Source organism: Ylistrum balloti, unplaced genomic scaffold (genome assembly GCF_031769215.1).
Source record: "Ylistrum balloti isolate Yb309-2 unplaced genomic scaffold, AGI_CSIRO_Ybal_v1 Utg369724, whole genome shotgun sequence".
In the NCBI taxonomy this organism is placed as follows: domain Eukaryota; kingdom Metazoa; phylum Mollusca; class Bivalvia; order Pectinida; family Pectinidae; genus Ylistrum; species Ylistrum balloti.
Window position 1 is genome coordinate 3,044,548 of NW_026781942.1, and position 18,384 is coordinate 3,062,931.

At 34.9% G+C, this 18,384-nt stretch overlaps 1 protein-coding gene across 1 annotated transcript in view; it reads right to left on the reverse strand.

Moving 5' to 3' along the window:
• Positions 1-1,519: 1,519 nt before the first annotated feature.
• LOC132565528 (equilibrative nucleobase transporter 1-like) overlaps positions 1,520-18,384 on the reverse strand; it is a 30,213-nt gene continuing 13,348 nt past the window's right edge. The window contains exons 2-10 of the mRNA XM_060230178.1: positions 12,077-12,123; positions 9,910-9,986; positions 9,375-9,467; positions 9,019-9,271; positions 7,888-8,079; positions 3,826-3,927; positions 3,131-3,296; positions 2,319-2,439; positions 1,520-1,678 (exon numbers count right to left, since the gene is read on the reverse strand). Coding sequence (XP_060086161.1) covers positions 1,520-1,678; positions 2,319-2,439; positions 3,131-3,296; positions 3,826-3,927; positions 7,888-8,079; positions 9,019-9,271; positions 9,375-9,467; positions 9,910-9,986; positions 12,077-12,123 — 1,210 coding nt within the window. The remainder of the gene's footprint in view (positions 1,679-2,318; positions 2,440-3,130; positions 3,297-3,825; positions 3,928-7,887; positions 8,080-9,018; positions 9,272-9,374; positions 9,468-9,909; positions 9,987-12,076; positions 12,124-18,384) is intronic.

Consider the following 18,384-nt stretch of genomic DNA (forward strand, 5'->3'; position numbering starts at 1 on the left):
AACAATAATGTGATATTGCTAGACTTTTGGCAGTTTTATAAACCAATCTTTGAATCTCATACTGCATTTTTGTCTAATATCAACGGACTGGAGTTTGTGAGAGTTTAAAGTTTATTCATCATGAAACAAGGAATATTTTTTTTTTTTTTACATTTTTTTTACGTCTTTCAGAGATATCAGTTTGAATTTACAACTGTGTCTTTATCTGATATAGGTTTTCTGGTAACATTACTCTAACGGATACATGGTTTTACATCTTATACAAGTCTTCAAATAATTTAACGTAGAGTAAATACAACCTATAAAACACTCAAATGATAATATTCACTTTTACCATGCCCAATACGTTTCATCAAACAGGAAGTTATCTACGATGTGCCATATCAAACGACTATCTACATTATGTATACCAGGGTTGTTTGCAATATAATCTGAGAAAACTGAATCTTTTCTTTCACTGTGACAAACAATTCAGGATTAATAATTAATAATTCATTAAGTTTAATGATATAAAGAGATAAAAGTATTTATCTATCTGTACACAAGGTATGATATTTATATATCAATAAGTAAATAAGATAGAATTACATATCTTAATGAGCTTTTGTCTGATTATACAACAAACACATTGAAGAGTATGAACACGTCTGCTTACTCATGTAGTGTGCCCGTTGAGTGTACAAAATCAAAATGTGTTAAACTAGTTAAGTTGATATAAGGCAATGCCATGATAACAATCTTTATAGTTCATAGGGCAAAAGTTCGTGAATATTTACACAATTTTTCACCTTTTCTTAAATATAAAATATTTCTACACAAAAAACATGTAAAGATCTATAAAGCATTACATCACTGTCTATCAGACATTAAAATGTTGTCCACACCGGGATTGTACTCATTAGGAACACTTCTTGGTTTTTCTTAAACCAGCGCACTTACCATTAATAGTTCTCAATATACTTAATGTCATCCAAATAATATTCAAAATATTCCTAAAATCAATTGGAATAGATGCATTTCTCAGGAGCTCATTGAGCGGATTTCTGTGTTAAATTTATGTACAATATATCTGTTTTCCATAATAATGTCAATCTCGAAAATAAAGAAAATCTCTCAAAAATATAACCATTACAGTAATAATTCTTTCTAGGTCAGAGAATCCAAAGCGGCATGATACAATCATTAGAACGCTGGAGTAGCCAAATGAACGATGTCGACTTTCGAACAAATAAATCACATTTTACATAATTATACATCACAACTAAAGCTCTAACAAGGCATTACGATTATTTTCAGAATTTGTCCACAGATGAAAATATTGAAGTTTGTGGTTAATGATTTCATTCTGTCTATCGCTTATACACGTATTGAATGTTATGATACCAAAACAAATATCAGATCTGTTTACAAATATATGCAATGATCGTCACCAAAGTGTCTTATTTGTGATCAAATATTAGATATATCAACTTATGTTTGGTAAACGTAAAAATCCCAAAGTCAAGTTGAAAACTAGATCTTACAACTTCGTTGAATCTCCTACCACATTTTTCAAATTGGCGCTGCAGTTGCTATTATAGTTTTCACTTCTGTGACATGATCCTCGTTTCTGGCTCATGAAAATCAGGAAAGGGTGTAGCAGGGAGATAACTGACAGACACAACAGGAAAATGTTTACCTGAAAGAAAAATGTCCGAGAATAATCCTAACTACACATTAAAAGCCCTCTATAATCAGATGAACAGGAGTATTGTGATACATGCTCGGATTGTTCAGTTATGTATATACAATGATATCGAAATCCTCACAGTTGTATCAAGCTAATGTCCTCTTCTGCTGCGGTTATAATTGATATATATATAAAGGGTATTCATTAATTTTCCTCAGCGTATGATCAAACACGTGATTTCGGAACATTCTAAACGTGTTGTATAACTGTGTCTAATCATGTAAAAGGATTATCTGAAACTTTTGAGTATGTTAAAAACATTTACAATGAGGTCCAGTTTTAGGATCAACAAAAACTCATTTGGTGTTAAGAAGATAACAACTTTGATTGAATAAACTATATTCATCCTTTTTCACAAACAGTGGAATTTTGCCGAAGACCCGGGACATCACTTCTTTTTTCACGTGGTGAATTTTTTTCACTGCCTTCATGGGTACTTTTTATCCACACATTCATATATCCTCGAACGGTTGAATTAATTGAATTAGGTGTTTTATTGAGCTGTATTTAGTCGCGAAATTAAGTATTTATTGAAAAACCACGAAAATTTATGACTTGACATTAGATAAAATCGAGTTTCATATCTTACGTGTGTCATTGCGTTGTCATATCGTCTAGTCCATATAAACAAGGCGTACTGTGTCATAGAAAGGACACCAGAAACGGAGATAACGAGGCCAAACAGTACACTCATGAATTTCTTTGGAAACCTGAAACAAATCCGATAATAGTTACCTCATCACAACGACAATTATATATGACGTACATCATACTCAGACTTAGCACAGTTACCATGTCCTACATATATCTAAGTTCATTGTTAAAGTTTAACACGTAACTGTAATAATGAATTAGGTACCTACAGGAATATGCTATTCAAGACGATCGCCATAAAATGCAGTTCGAGAATTTGAATGCATTTCGTGGGGATAACACTTGAATTACTATGTTTTATATTAATAATAATGGCCTGTAGCACATTTTACATCCTTATTTTACCTGTATAAGTATCCTGTTAGTTTTTAATTCATTTTATATAAAGGTTATTTTCAAGGGGTGGTATATTTCACTATTTCTGAAGTTAGAGTAAAATCCCAAAAATAAAATCTCCCGAAAAGATATCAGTTAACAGAGACAGTCACAATCGTGATTTCCACGTGCTTCACGCTTTTTTATATATAATAATCTGCATTACTTTACACTATTAAGACGTCTAAATCGAACAAGGTGACGTTGCTTTAAAGTGTGCATATGATGGAAGCCTACATGTCCACATCAAATACTACACGTATATTTTTTCCGCGAATAAAGTTGACGTAATGCAAGATACTTGAGATGCTAACCATTTTATCTGTATATGTATATACAGGTATATGTAAAATACACAGCTATGTCACTCACGAGGTTATAACGAAGTCCATGTTACAACTGAAAACGAAGGATCGGAAAAATGTCAAGACGACGAAATCAACGTAGAGAACTGTTCCTGAGGACGAAAAGGAAAGTGATGATAACAGTATGCCCAAGCATGACGTCACTGTTAGAGGAATAACTGTCTTCATCGTTCCTGAAAAGTAAATAATTTGTTAAATATTAAAGACTTCTACCATCGCAGAATGAAGTCTCTTTGTAAATACTGCCAATTAATACTTACACGTACATATACGTATAAGTATATAGAAATGTATACCCCAAATTAAATTTCCAAAGTTGTGATTACGTTTATGCTCAATTAAAAGGAAATCTATTGTTTGCTTGTGAAACTGTGTAACAGGCAGGGAAAGTATTATCTTGGAGTAAAAATTACCAATCCGACTGACTTTTCTGTTCTTTTTTGAGACATTTGAGTCGCCTCTTTGCCTTCAAACTTTAGGCCCACAGGATTAATGAAGATTTCAAGAAGGACGAAACAGCTGTATGATTCCGTTTAATTCATGGCTTTTCTCTACTGTCTCTTACTATAAATATATATTAAAGGTACTATTCACTTGTGTGTCTTTTGTACAATCTTTGGAAACTCGATGATACTAGACCAGGAGTATCCCAAGGTTCAATTATATGTTCCGTTTTTGTTCCTGTTATGTATTTGTATTTACCTGTAAACCACTTGTTCTGTATCTCGAACACCTGTCCAGCAATGAAGGATGAAATCATCCCTCCCAACATTGTGTACGTCATGACGTCAGTCAGGTAGCTTACTTAGAACAGAAAATCATCAACCAGCATTATATTAATTCAGCATCATTTGATAAATTTAACAAAGTAATCAAACAGTTTCCACATCAATGATTAGAAAATCTTAATCGATTTGTAAAAATGTTAAATTTGCTGTTTTTAAACTTCGATGGTCAGCTCATGCGTTTTCGAGCTCCGAATCTAGGCATGACATTCTAATAATATCAAACACGATCAGAAAACAGAAAATCATTATTCCAGAGATAACATATCACATACAATGTACAATGTGTGGGCGAAAATGAACGCATGCAGGCTATAGGCATGCTGAAGACGGGAACATTTTAAAAATAATTTGACAAGACAGTTTGAAGTGCACATTAGTCGGATAAACGCTTTGTGGAGGCGTTTCAGATGAACACAGTGCGGGACAACACATGAACAAGACGTCCACATGAAGCGTCTCGTCGGCAGCTTTCCGTTCCAGATCTTTTTTTATCATTGACCACAAGATTTTTTCAGGACGTAGACGAATTAGCTTCAGAAGCGTCCGAAACAGATTGCGAAAGGCCAGCATTCGTAACGTCTCGCTTCAACGGCACATAGTTGCGCGCTGAGCATTGTTGAGGTGGCATCTGCGACCACCAACAGGAACCTGTTTGAAGTGCTATCCCAAGACGAGTCCAGATTTCACCTTAATTGTAGTGAAGGCCCTGTTCACATGTACTGTTGGCCGTGGAGAACATTATAGTGACGTTAGTGTAATTCAGCGTCAACAGTTAGATGGAGGAAGCATTAAGTTCTGGTGAGGCATCACACACTTCTGATTATAGTGGATGATAACATGACCGATTAGCGCTACGGTGACGAAATATTACGTGTTGTGGGGACATATCTAGAGCAGCAGAACGTCACCGTTCTACTTTGGTCTGTTTTGTCGTAAGATTTGCCTCCTATCGATTATTTTTGGATTGAAAAGATCGACGTCTGCGTCAGGAGCCAAACCTTCCTACAACATTAGAATATTACGTCGCACATTGTCTTGAGTGTGACAGAACATTCTCCACGCATTTCTCTGTAATATGTGGAGTACGAATGAAGGCCATCGGTATTAAATCCCGAATGACCGATTGTCAATATGAAGATAATGCAATTTAATGGAAGCTTTGGCACAAAGTGTAGCTAGCATACAATTAATGTGTAAGTAGCATACAATTTATTTAATGCATTGATGAATCAAACAGTTTAAATACATTTCCTATTTCTCCATTTTGTGTACATGTATATTTATTCTCTGTGTAATGATGTCCAATCCATTTCACTCCCTGGGAAGTGAGGCTATGGTCTCATGATTCATCCCTTCTCAGACAATATATTCATTCAAGTGTGCTGTTCTTACCGTAGGGATTCGGAATGTTTAATTTTTATCCTTCCGTATTTATGTTTTCTATGTAAATGATATTGCTTGTTTCGTCCCGTGAACAGTCGTGGTCAATCTTATCAAATTGCATTTAAACAAATATTCATCACAGTTTTCGAGAAATTGTATTTTTAGAAATATATATTGTCATTTTTGGTTTTGCCGTGACCGATAATATGTGTATAAAGAAAATGTCCCAAAGTTAAGAGCTGGGAGTCCTGAAATGAAAAACATCAGAAACAAACCAACCTGGTTTCTTAACCACTCGATGTGAAAACACACCGTTAACAAAAAAAGAAAAGAAAAAAGAAAAAAAACCTTGACTTGAAAGCTGATAAAAGTAGGCTGAAATGTAAACTGATGGCAAAATGTACGGATACACACGCTTTAGCTAACTGATCTCATTTTCTATTCACAATAGTCATTGTCATCAACATAATTTTCTGGTGACATAATCTGCCTGTTAGCGAGTGAATTCGACCGTGTAATACTTATGCATACTTTACTAGCGTACTTTACACTGGCGCGTTTTTCATTTACTGCAACAGTCAAAAATAGATTGTGATTTTATTATATGGTCACTGATATGAATTGAGAATATCGCATAAAGATATTTTTTCTGTTTGCTTTTGTCCTCAACATTTTGACGTTGAAACCTGAAGTATCTGATGAAAGTAAATGAACTTTTATATATGTTCTGATTTTTTTCGATTTTTGTCTCATTTAGACTCAAATATCCTTTATACTGATAATACGTATATCTGATTCCATGTTCCATTATATATGTTTTGGCTTCACACGAATATTATATATACACATGCCTAAGATGGATTTTGCAAACTTTTATAGAGAATAAAGATTGAAAGAAATATATCGGTTACGCTGTCGTCGAAGTATGTCATACATTTATCGACCTGATTTTAGGCGAATACGATGATTCATCAACATGAGAAAATTAAATTTTCTGAGGCATCAGGTCGAGGGAAATATTAGTTTCTGAGGTTTATATATCATCCTATTCACCTTAATACAGGTTGATAACTGTCTTATTATAACACATTTCCCCTTTTTTTCACTTCACAAAATGACAATTTCTTGTCATTTGAGAGAGCGGACGTATAAAACATTGTGAAGTTAAACTTCACGGATAATGTTTAAGGTTCAGGAAACTTAATAGGATATACATGTCCATGATGTTGTACATCATTCCATTTATCGTTCTTCCCTCATCATATCATTTCAATAACCGTTTATCCAATGCAGCGATCGGCTGGTTGGATTTTTACCATTACATCTAGCAGGAAAAAGCTTCACTGCAATGTATGTTGACTTTCTGGTGTTTTCCAAGTCGTTTTTTTCTGACAAACTTTAAAATTGTTCGTCATTTATCACGACATACCTTCTGCCGACTGCCATCTTGTAAATACATGTCAAAGGCACGCGCTGTTCTGACGTCACGGAGAGTCCCTTTGTACTATATTTCGGTACGAAATGATGTTGTAAGGTTTTTATATCCGTCTGGAACGCTATTATGACGTCACAGAAAGTTTCTCATTGCTATATTAAGGTACGAGCTAGTATTGTTGAATTGATCAAAGTTTATATAACATGTGAACAGTGAGGAAATATTTACAATCGGCCAATCAGAAAACATGATGAAAACACAGTCATATAGTAACAATTGTATTCAGCAGGATATTCTAAAAATGTTTTGTGGGTCTCATTTTCTGATGGACGAAAGATTTTTTGTGTGTGCAAAAATTAATGATGTAATAATTTAATAACATACTGTTTGACAACCTACAAGTCTCATTCTGAATGGTTGTTCAAAGAAATTCAACCGTTCTGCAGGTATCTGGTACATTAAAACCATAATGTTTGCTCAACAAAATTCGACCGTTCTGCAGCAATGTAGTACATTACAATCGTAGTGTATGCCGACAATTGCATCTCACCGACGCTTTTAGCTAAAATTCGCTTTATTTGTTTTGAGAAATAGAACGAATCGTAATGATTGGTAGGTACAGGCCGAATACAATCATGCAAATATCATCAATATTATCATGATGTTTTCACGAGAAGACGGCGTCCAATGTATGGATTACAGAGAAACCGTCCTCGCTAGGGATCATGAGCTTCTGTAAATTGATGTGTTATGTTTGTTCAGTATCGTTATGGATGAACACACCTTGTAATGTCTTTGAACATTGTCCATAATTTCACAGAGTCGTGAACAGAAGCCAAATGATATCTTTCATCTTGACCATCTTTCCAGGTAACAGTGTTTGCTAGTTACTTTACCTCTTGGTCACCTTATTGTATACCTTAAACCTTGTTCTCATTCGGGAACGTGACATTACCTCAGATTGATAAAGAATAACATGAGGGATGCCTTTGACGAAGCAGAAGACGCTTTCTCTGCCGGCATGTTTAGTCATGTTCTCCTTGTACTTTCTAAGAGTTTCCTGTTAAATTTCGTCCGTTATTTTTTTCCATATTCGGTTAACATATCCCTATTTTCTTTGCGTAAGAAATATACAGTTTGTTAAGAATAAGGACTTACCTTGTCCGTCATTTTCCAGAATCTGTACCATTAACATATTTATTGACCCAATAAAATAGTAGAACCGCAATAATAGTACGCTCATCCACAGCACGTGAAGGACGTAAAGACGGGAGCAGATAACAGATCTGACGGAGCCGGATGTGACGTCATCAGAAGAAACAGAAGAAGTGGTTACATCGTTTTCCATTTCTGTTTTGCCAAAAAAAAAAAAAAAAAAAATTCCATATGTATGCATACAAGAAGCTGATGCAAAGCATCACAACAATAAAAAAAACTTATTATTACTTAAAACGTATATTTAAAAAAATATTTCCAACATTTTCTGTTATATCTTATTACAAAACGACATACAACATATACCAATTAGATCTAAACATTGCTGTCGATAGATATGCTCTGATGTTTAGAGAATGCAATTAATCATTCAGCTGAATATGACTCTTTTGATACACATCATTTTCAGTGAAATTTGCCATGCACGTAAACAAATAAACGTTATTTTATGAAATACAATTACTAAATCATCAAATACAAAATATATACGTCCCCTTTGACATTTAACACATTGCTGTCAACAATATAAGATTTTAGTTCGAGCATAATTTTGTGCTTTTCTTTCTTTCTTCTAAATGTTTTCTGTCCTCAAAAAACAAGGCCTAAAGGAACAAGTGAACAGAAGATAGTACAAAACCCACAAGTGAATAACACTTTCTGATACAAATTACATCGTAGATACAGTAGAACCAAACAATGACTTAAACAGCGTTCGTCCTTCTAGGGTCCATCAGTGATGCCAAAGACTTATTTTTAAACCGTGGGAGGCATGTATGGAAAGTCCAAAGCGGTTGAATGAAAAATCAAAATCTAGATCGGGGTGTGCAATAGACTAAAATACTAGAAATTGTGTTACTATCATATATATGATATTTGTAGGAGAGCATCAATACTTGTGTATATTCTGAACCGTGCTACTATTCGCCTGAATTTAAACGCAGAAGGGATGTTACGGTTAACCTCGGGGACTAAAAGTCCACCAGCAGCGTCTACCACCTGCAACCTTGAATATTGCACAAAAGAGACAGAACCTTTTTAATACAAATTAGTAATAAAAGATCTCAAACCAATTACCCTTGCTCGTAGCTGCTTCCTGAGGTTGACCTTTCAAGTTGTTTTCGTCATTTTTAAAAGCTGCATTAACGCTTCCCTCTGGAAGTCTTGCGGTGTTTTCCACGGTGTCCACGTCATCACAGGCATTTGCAGAGTCAGCTGCTTTTTTCTTTGAGCCAGGATGGAGAATAGTACAAAAACCGGATATGACGACACATAAAACGGCTACACTAATATATGAGTACATGCGACTGATTCCGTTTTCGTAGAGGGCCTGTATGAATCAAGAAAAAGACAATGTTTCTATAAAATCGACGACGCTTTAAGAGCGTTATTTCAATATCTTCATTTCATTATAGACAAGCTACAAGCGTTACCTTGACAACCATCTGTGTCACAACAGAAGAGTCGAAACAGCCATTGAGGAGACCGACGTACACAGAGGAACCTTTCGGTACCAGGACTGCCACCTGGCGATGAAAGACTTGTAAATATACATTCAATGATAAAATAGAAAAAAAAAACCACCGTTAAAAGTTTTATATATCTGATATGAAATAGAAAACAGATATAAACTCAATTTACAACAACTTTAGCAAATATTCGTGAGAACAACGATTTATATAACTGATATCAACTCTAAATTTGCGATATTCTCAATAGTACTCATTGACGTCACAATTGCTGATGATGCAATGGAGTTATGTGTCACAACTTAAACCTTCAACAAATAACAGCTCCACTAGGTCATGATACGCATGTGTAATTACGAAAATTATGTTACGGATGTTATTGATCTGATAAAAGGAATACAAGTATAAAAATGCAGGATTTCAAGGAGCCAACATTTTATATACCCACACTATTTGTTCACACTGGATAGACTAAAACAATAGATTCGAAGGGACTTACCTGCATGTTGGAAATTATCAGTGAGATTCCTGCCACGCCTACAAACACTATTCCGGGTAACACTAGCCACGGGAACTCTGAAAAATACACCAAAGCCAATCATGACTAGTAATGCTATTCACTATTGTATCCGTCTTGCAGTTATCAAAAACATGCTTTTTGTCCTTCGTCATATATAGAGGATATCTGATGGTGTTTCGTTTAATATCATATATACTCAACAAAAAAAGAAAGGTTAACATGTTTCCTTGGCGAATACCTGTAAATGAGTGAAAACAAGATGACGTTTGTGCAATATTAGAAAATGGTAATGTTTTACATTACAAAATCCAAGGGCGTTACCAAAATCATTGTATCTTCGCTTGAATTTTATAAACATTCAAACTGACAACTGTTCCTTAGATTCTTAGGACTTAGAAATCACCGAATCTTGCTATCAATCAACTTTATCATTATGCCCCGGCTGTCACAAGTACAGAGAGAAAGGGCTGTAGGCATGATCCAGGCTGGGGAGTCTCGCCGTCGAGTTGCACGGCATTTTGGTTGCAGTGTTAAGACAATTTGCAAGTTGGTAAGTCGTTTAAACCAAACTGGGTCAACATCCGATCGTCCCCGAAGCGACCGACCCCGTAAAACGACCGCCGGGGATGACCGTCGTATACGATTGATACACTTGCGCAATCGATTCGTAACCGCAGTAGAGACTACAAGGACATTGTTTGGGCGTCGTGTGTCTCCCCAAACAGTCCGCAACAGGTTGAGGGCCTACCAATTGAAAGCGCGGCGTCCCTACACTGGACCCAATTTGTTGCGACGTCACCGTAACAATCGGCGTAACTGGACCCGTGTTCACCGTCGTTGGGCCTTACGACAATGGAACAATGTTCTGTTTTCAGATGAGTCCAGGTTTTGTCTGCAACGCGGTGACGGAAGGCGCAGAGTGTGGAGGCGACGAGGGAAGAGTTTTCCGAACTGCTGCGTTGCAGAACGGGACCGCTTTGGCGGCGGAAGTGCAATGGTTTGGGGTGGTATTTGTAGGGGACTCGTACCAGGCTTGTTGTGTTAAATGGCAATTTAACCGGCATTCGATATCGGGACGAAATTTTAAGACCAGTGGTTCTGCCATTCTTAAGACGCCATGGCGTTGGCGCCATGTTTCAACTGGATAACGCACCAGCGCACACAAGTCGCGTCAGCAGAACTTTCTTGCAGCAGAATAACGTACAGGTGTTAGATTGGCAATCTAAATCACCTGATTTGTCACCGATTGAGCATGTCTGGGACGTTCTTGGGCGACGCGTGAGAGAACGCCAAAATCAGCCGTAAAACTTGCAGGAGCTGGCCCAAGCCTTGATCGCTGAATGGAACAACATCTCTCCTCGAATTATCCGCCGGTTTACGAGTTCCATGCGACGACGCTGCAATGCTGTTTACTTTGCAAACGTTGGCCATACCCGTTACTAATGGTGTTACCTTTGAAATTGACCCCAAAGTCCTTTACAGTCGAATAAAATCAACTGAACGCAAAGTTTTATAATGAACCATGACTGCAGTTTTATCAGAATTGATCAATTACTTTATTCGTACATGATTGGTAAGGATTTATGAAGGGGTTAATTTATTAATCACAGAATAAAGTAGTGTTACCTTTCTTTTTTTTGTTTAGTACATATATGTCCGCACGTCGTGGAAAGGAACGGGAAGACAGACAGATAGACAGAGGATTTAGGGATTATCGATTGCTTCATGTCCATATATCAACGTATTTTAACAAGAATTGTATTACCAGCTCTACAGTAAGGTGATGTGAAATGTGATTTATTTTCTGAAAAAAATCAAAAAGAGCATATGATATTGATAAATAAAGATTTCATAGGAAAATCCATTATTATTTAGTGAACAGTGGCTCATTGTAAGTAGTCAAGGAATAATTGTGCCGTTTCCCATGACCATAAATTTTGTTATTAGAAATTTCATCTGATAATATTTTACGGAAAAATCTGCCAAAAATGTCATATGAAATTTCACCTAGCTAAATATATTTGTAAAACAAGTATTTGATATCATATTCGGATCGGTTCATCATTTTATCTCGGGACTTAAATTAAGAGATTGTAACGACCAAATACAGAATGCGACAATATTTTTTTTTGTTTCTGAAACATACCTGGAGATGTGAAACCGAAACATAGCACCCCAGCAACTAGGACGAATCTGAAATAAATTACGAAATTATTCGCTACAATGAATTTAGTGTTTGTATTTGTAACATTAAAGATATATATATGGAGATGAAATGCGCATTTGAATTTTCATATAATGTATACTCGAAGTCTGTATAAAGAGACAAAGGAGTGTGCATGAATATTAAAGCAGAAAAGGAAAACAAAATATTCATTGATAAGTATATAGAGTGGTGTAGCTGTGAACGCATTAGGAAAACATCCAAACATGTCATTGAATAATGTGTGGACTACAATGACGTAAGATATACATATCGACAGATTTAAAGCAGAACATACCCTCAAACGAATAGCATGTCAGGTAAACAATATTACATCAATCCAAGCACAGATAAATTATACATACAATGTATACACGCACAAGGTCTTTAGAGCATAGATCAACATTACAGAAGTGTGTGAATTTAATATTATCCAGGTCAGGAATATACATTTCAGTGACTTTCTTTCCTTACAAAAAGAATGTAGAAAAATAAAAATATACTTTTCATTAGATTCATAATGGCGATAAGAATATATAAAGAGGGAAAGAAGTCAAAAGATCTTAGGACATGGTCTTCAGATTAACATCCAATATCATTTCACATATATGAACTTATGGATTTATTAGAACATATTTTGTTTAACGTCCTATCAACAGCTATGGTCAAGTGTCGCAACATTTTATGATCAGTAGATATTCAAGTTAGTGATCATCAAGAAATGATGGAAAACATTAAGTTTCCTCGTATAATATGGATAAAGCACCAGACAGTCACCATTGATAGGCTGAGGTGGAATAGATGGTTAGTCCTTGTCATCTATAATCAAACCCTTGTTACGAATTATCAGAGAAAACCGGTGATGGAATAGCTAGAGAACATTTTGAGATATCAAATGTATCCACAAGAAGTCCCTAAAAATCTTAATGCTGGGATCACTTCTACAGGATTCCGTCAAGTTAGTATGTTGTTGCCATACGACAAACCTGGTTTCTCTAAGGCACATTAAGTAACTGGCAACGGGACATTCACTCCTGATTGCCATCCAGGGATCAACTATAGGTATAGATACTACTCATATGTTCCCACTGGCAACTCATAGAAAGTTATTGACATTTAATACATGTATTCGTTACTTTTTCCTGTGAGGTATTGCTTGACCAAGACTGACATCAAAAATTTAGAAATTGCTGAGAATGAGCATTTCTTGAATTTTTCCCAATTCAAGGGCCATGACTCTCTAAACAAGGCAGACTTCAGCACCTTGTATCAGAGGACGCAAATTTCATTAGTGTTGTGTGCAGATATGCAGCCATAGACAAGATGTTTTGCAAAACCAAAATAAATTCCTTAATTAATTATTTTACCGCTGTTTAAATTTGAAAGCCGGACTAATCCAAAATCAATCGTAGGATGAAACTGCTTGCAAAAAAGTAAACAGAATCCATAATGAAAAGAACATGGAAGGAAATTGGGGATATATTTGCACAATCTGTGGCAAATTTAATATAACATTTGATGATCGACCTGAAAAAAATGTCCATGGGGAAGAATATTAGATTAAGTAAACAAATGATGAGACTACAGTACAGGCGTTAGTATAACTTCAGATCAAAACAAACACAAAACAGTTCGTAAAGTAAACGCACTTTTAGTCATACAATGTACGTTTTCCTGTGAAAATTTCTTGAGATTCATAGTGGAGTTGAGCATGTCATTCCGTTTTTGCTTATACCTTCTTTTTTGTAAAATGTATTTAAATTCACAGTCTGAAAATAAGAGGAACATCCGATTTTCGCCTGCATCATATCCTGTCTCAGTACCAATTAAGTTAATTACATCTGCTTGTGAAAGAGAAAATAAAAGTGGAAAAAAGCCATGACGGACAATGGCAACATTACATGCACCGGTAGTGGCCAGAAGCCAAAGTAATTCTGAACCCAACCGTCAATTGACGCAGACGTCTCGATTTTTCACCTTTACAAAATGATTATGCTGGATGTTAATTTAACCCTCTGAAATATCTATACTAGAAAGATCAGCTATGATTTAAAAAGTAACAAATTCTCCCGTCCCTGTGCAGTTAACAAAACACAATGATAAGGTCATTGATCTTGTTTCAGATTATCTTCTTGTTGTAGGTTTTAGTGATTATTTAAACATTTATTTACAGCTGTTATTTATGTTTTATTTATTTATTTATTTATTTTTTGCTGTTTGTTGGTGTGTATCTTTTTTTATTTATTTAATCAGATACTTAACGTTTTGACTTTTTTATTTACTATACATAGATAAACAATAATCGTTTTAAGTACTAAAGGAACAGCCCAATAATGAATGGAATGGCAAAATATTTTATTACAATTTGGCGGGAAAGGTTCTAAACTACATGAAGTTAACTGAAAATACTTAACAATGACATCTTCGTTTCATTACATTTTTTTGAGATATTTCAAATATATTCATATCAATTTACATATTGTTTTGAGCTTTGAGTTTTTACAAAACAAACTCGCGAAAGAAAACAAAAAAAAAAGCAAACGAAAAAGTGGATTGACAAATTTTCTACAACTGTAAAATGGTCTTGCTGCAACGCAGCATGTAACTGCGGAAACAACCCTGGCGTTGTGATGTCTGCCCTCAAGAAGAGATTTTTCCTTGCGAATTTTGTAGAAGACCTTCGACAGAGTTTGTTTAATTCTTATACGTCGATGGTGGTCAAATTCAACTCTTTTCCGAACAACACTTCTACAAATCATTTGAAATAAGAATGTCGTACTGTGGAGTCGATTCTATGAGAAAATGTCAATGGGATATTGATCGGAAAAAGTCATGAATACTTGTAGGTACATGTAGGCTGGATGTGTAGTGATATAATTCGTGAATTGATGAAATGAGCATAGAATGATTGTAATGTGAATAAGTTTTTCCTTTAATTTCGTTAACATTGTAAATTGTTACAATATTGAACACGAAATGAAACAAACCCCTTGGGTCAGATTACCTAAAAAGGCTAAAAGAATTTAATTGTTGTAACGTTATTACGAAAAAGGCGATTATTTGGTCACAGACTGGGAACTCAGTAAAAATTGTAAAACACAATTGTTTTGTCTCATCAGACTCTTCGGGTCAAAGGTAAAGGAATCAAGAAAGGAACAGAGAAAATTGATCAATATAACATAAAGATAAAAATGGCATGTAAATTTCGTTATTGGATTGTTATATTCTAAAATATTACCTATTCATTTAAATTTGGAAAAAAAATCTGATACCATTCCACTAACAATTTCAATATCGTTTGTAGGTTTACGGAAAACATATATGTAAGAACATAGTCATACTTACATGCTATAGATACGAATGGTGCGGGTAGAGTTGACAAATCTGGTGTACAACTGACCACAAACTAATCCGGAAATAGTAAAAACAGCCATGCCAACACCGAATAACAAATTAAACATGTCGTCTTGTGCTACACACATTTCACTGGAGTCTAAAGTTGTATTTTTGTTAGTAACAACACATAGGTTTTTGAATACTTCTTCTTTCTTGAAAATATAGAGAAGGGAAGCCCAGCCATATTGTAATCCCCCGTACAGGAAGATTTCCAGAAAACTAACTATAACAAGAGTTGCCAGCCAGATGTTGCCGAAATGCATTTCATTCACTTAACGTTGGCACACGGCTCACGTTTAAATAGACGAAGCTGCGTATTGGACTTAGAAAAATGCAGTGAGAGCTATGAACTGGAACATAATATTTAATGTATCATGACATTACGTAACAAATATAGACGTTTTGACTTTTTACTGATCTACGATCTCTCATGTGATATTCATTACATCCTCGACTATTTGCTGCGTCAACAGAATTGCCCATCCCTTACTAAACATAAACTGTGTGTCTCCTTTTTGCATGCATTCTCTTATTCTCGCATTAATTTTCTCTATCTAAACGTTGTATGTTCCCTCTTTCCCAGTTGTGTGTTCTCCTTGTTAAAAATTGTATCCTCTCTCCCCCACAGTGTTGTGGTGGCCTCTGTCATCAAACATAATGTATTCTAGCAATACCGGTCGTAATCTATTACTCTATCATCTTCTCCTCTCTACGTTATGATCGTTTCCTCTTCTGTCAACGTCTTTCCTCTTCTCAAAAATATACTTTTCACATCAGTTTGCAAAGGCTCTGCACTTCTCACCATACTTTTTACTGTGACTTTTTAAAAATTCGTTGTGGAGTTGGACAATACTTTTCATATTTGCTTATACCTTTATTTGTACAAAATAACTATATTTTCAAAGTGAAATGGCAAAAGGGTTAAATAATGTACATCATCAGAATTTGACCTGCATCTTATAGCTTTACATCTACCTAGCAAATAAATCTAGTATCTATGCTGGTGAAATAGAAAAAAGTTGAAACGAAATCATGATGGATTGGCAGTCAATGGCAATGGAAGATGTCCTGACCATCTTATGGTGATAATGGGGTGGGGGAAGAGGGAGAACATGCCAGGAGTGAACAGCAATCGCCCTGCCAAAGATATTTTGAACTCAACCTACATGCATAGACGTCTCGTCGCTATTACCTTTACAAAATAGTTATGCTGAATATTAATTTAACCCTCTATAATGTCTTTCCTAGAAAGGTTAGTAATAATTCCTATTATAACAAACTCTCCCACCCCTGTGCAGTTAATTCTCGCAATCGAAATAACAGCGATGACCGAGATCTCTGAACTTGTTTGCAAGTCAATTTTTTGGTTGTAGTCTTTCAGTGGCTTTATAAACATTTTTTTTTTTTGCACAGCGTTAATTTGCAGTAATATTCGATTTCTTAATCGTCATTTGCAAGGCTCTTTTTTATCAAACTATGTTCTTAATATACACATATATCAATATATTCTTTATTAACATATACATAAATACATTTCTTATTTAGACATATATGAATATGTTCTTTATATACACACATATAAATATATTCTTTATACACATATATTGTGCTTTTTATATATACATATATAAATATATTCTTTATATACACGTACATAAATATGATTTTTAATACACATATATAAATATGTTCTTTATAAACATGTACATATATATGAAATTGAAAATGTTTTTTTATTAGATTTTAATGAAAAATGAACTTTGTTACCTGAAAGTAATGAATACTTAAAATTAATGAAATTGATTGAAAATGTTTAATGAAAAGGAATATTTCCTTTGAATATAATTTTTTAATCTGGCTTCCTGACCTTCATATTATTATAAGAAGAAGGAAAATTAATAATTTAGATGTATATAGTACAAGGTGAACGTAATTGTTGCTGGTATCGTGAAAACAGAAGAAGTTAGATTAAACCGAACTATTACTCACAAATATAATGTGCATATTTTTTGCACATACGGGGAGCCAGCAAATACTTCACTACAATTTTCTTTCGTCTCTCTATGACTCTCAATAGACACTTGTGGACAAAAGTAAGAACATTGAGATGAAAACAAGGGGAACTGACAAGAAAGTAAAGAATTACATGCATATTTCGATATGATTTTATCTATTTGTAAGATTTGTACAATTTATCATTGTATTTATATCTATTTCAACTTAAGACAAACAATCTTACTCCATCCCACCAGTAGATGGTATGCAGGTTGATGGCAAACACCAGCATACTTACATGCTATAGATACGAATGGTACGGGTAAAGTTGACAAATCTGGTGTACAACTGACCACAAACTAATCCGGAAATAGTAAAAACAGCCATGCCAACACCGAATAACAAATTAAACATGTCGTCTTGTGCTACACACATTTCACTGGAGTCTAAAGTTGTATTTTTGTTAGTTACAACACACAGGTTTTTGAATACTTCTTCTTTCTTGAAAATATAGAGAAGGGAAGCCCAGCCATATTGTAATCCCCCGTACAGGAAGATTTCCAGAAAACTAACTATAACAAGAGTTGCCAGCCAGATGTTGCCGAAATGCATTCCGTTTGCTTTAAACAAAAATGCCGCGTTCAAATATAAATAGTGTCACAGTCTTCAAATATGAACAGTGTTGTAGTTAGGAGTGATTATTCAGTGTTTAGCACGAGATGATCACTTAAACTCAAACGCAACGAAACAGGATATATGTCTTGATGTCATTTACTTGTATACATATACACATGCACTTATCAGTTAAAAATAACCTTTCGTTTAGGAGATCATAAATCCATTAGAGCAAGAGGGAAATC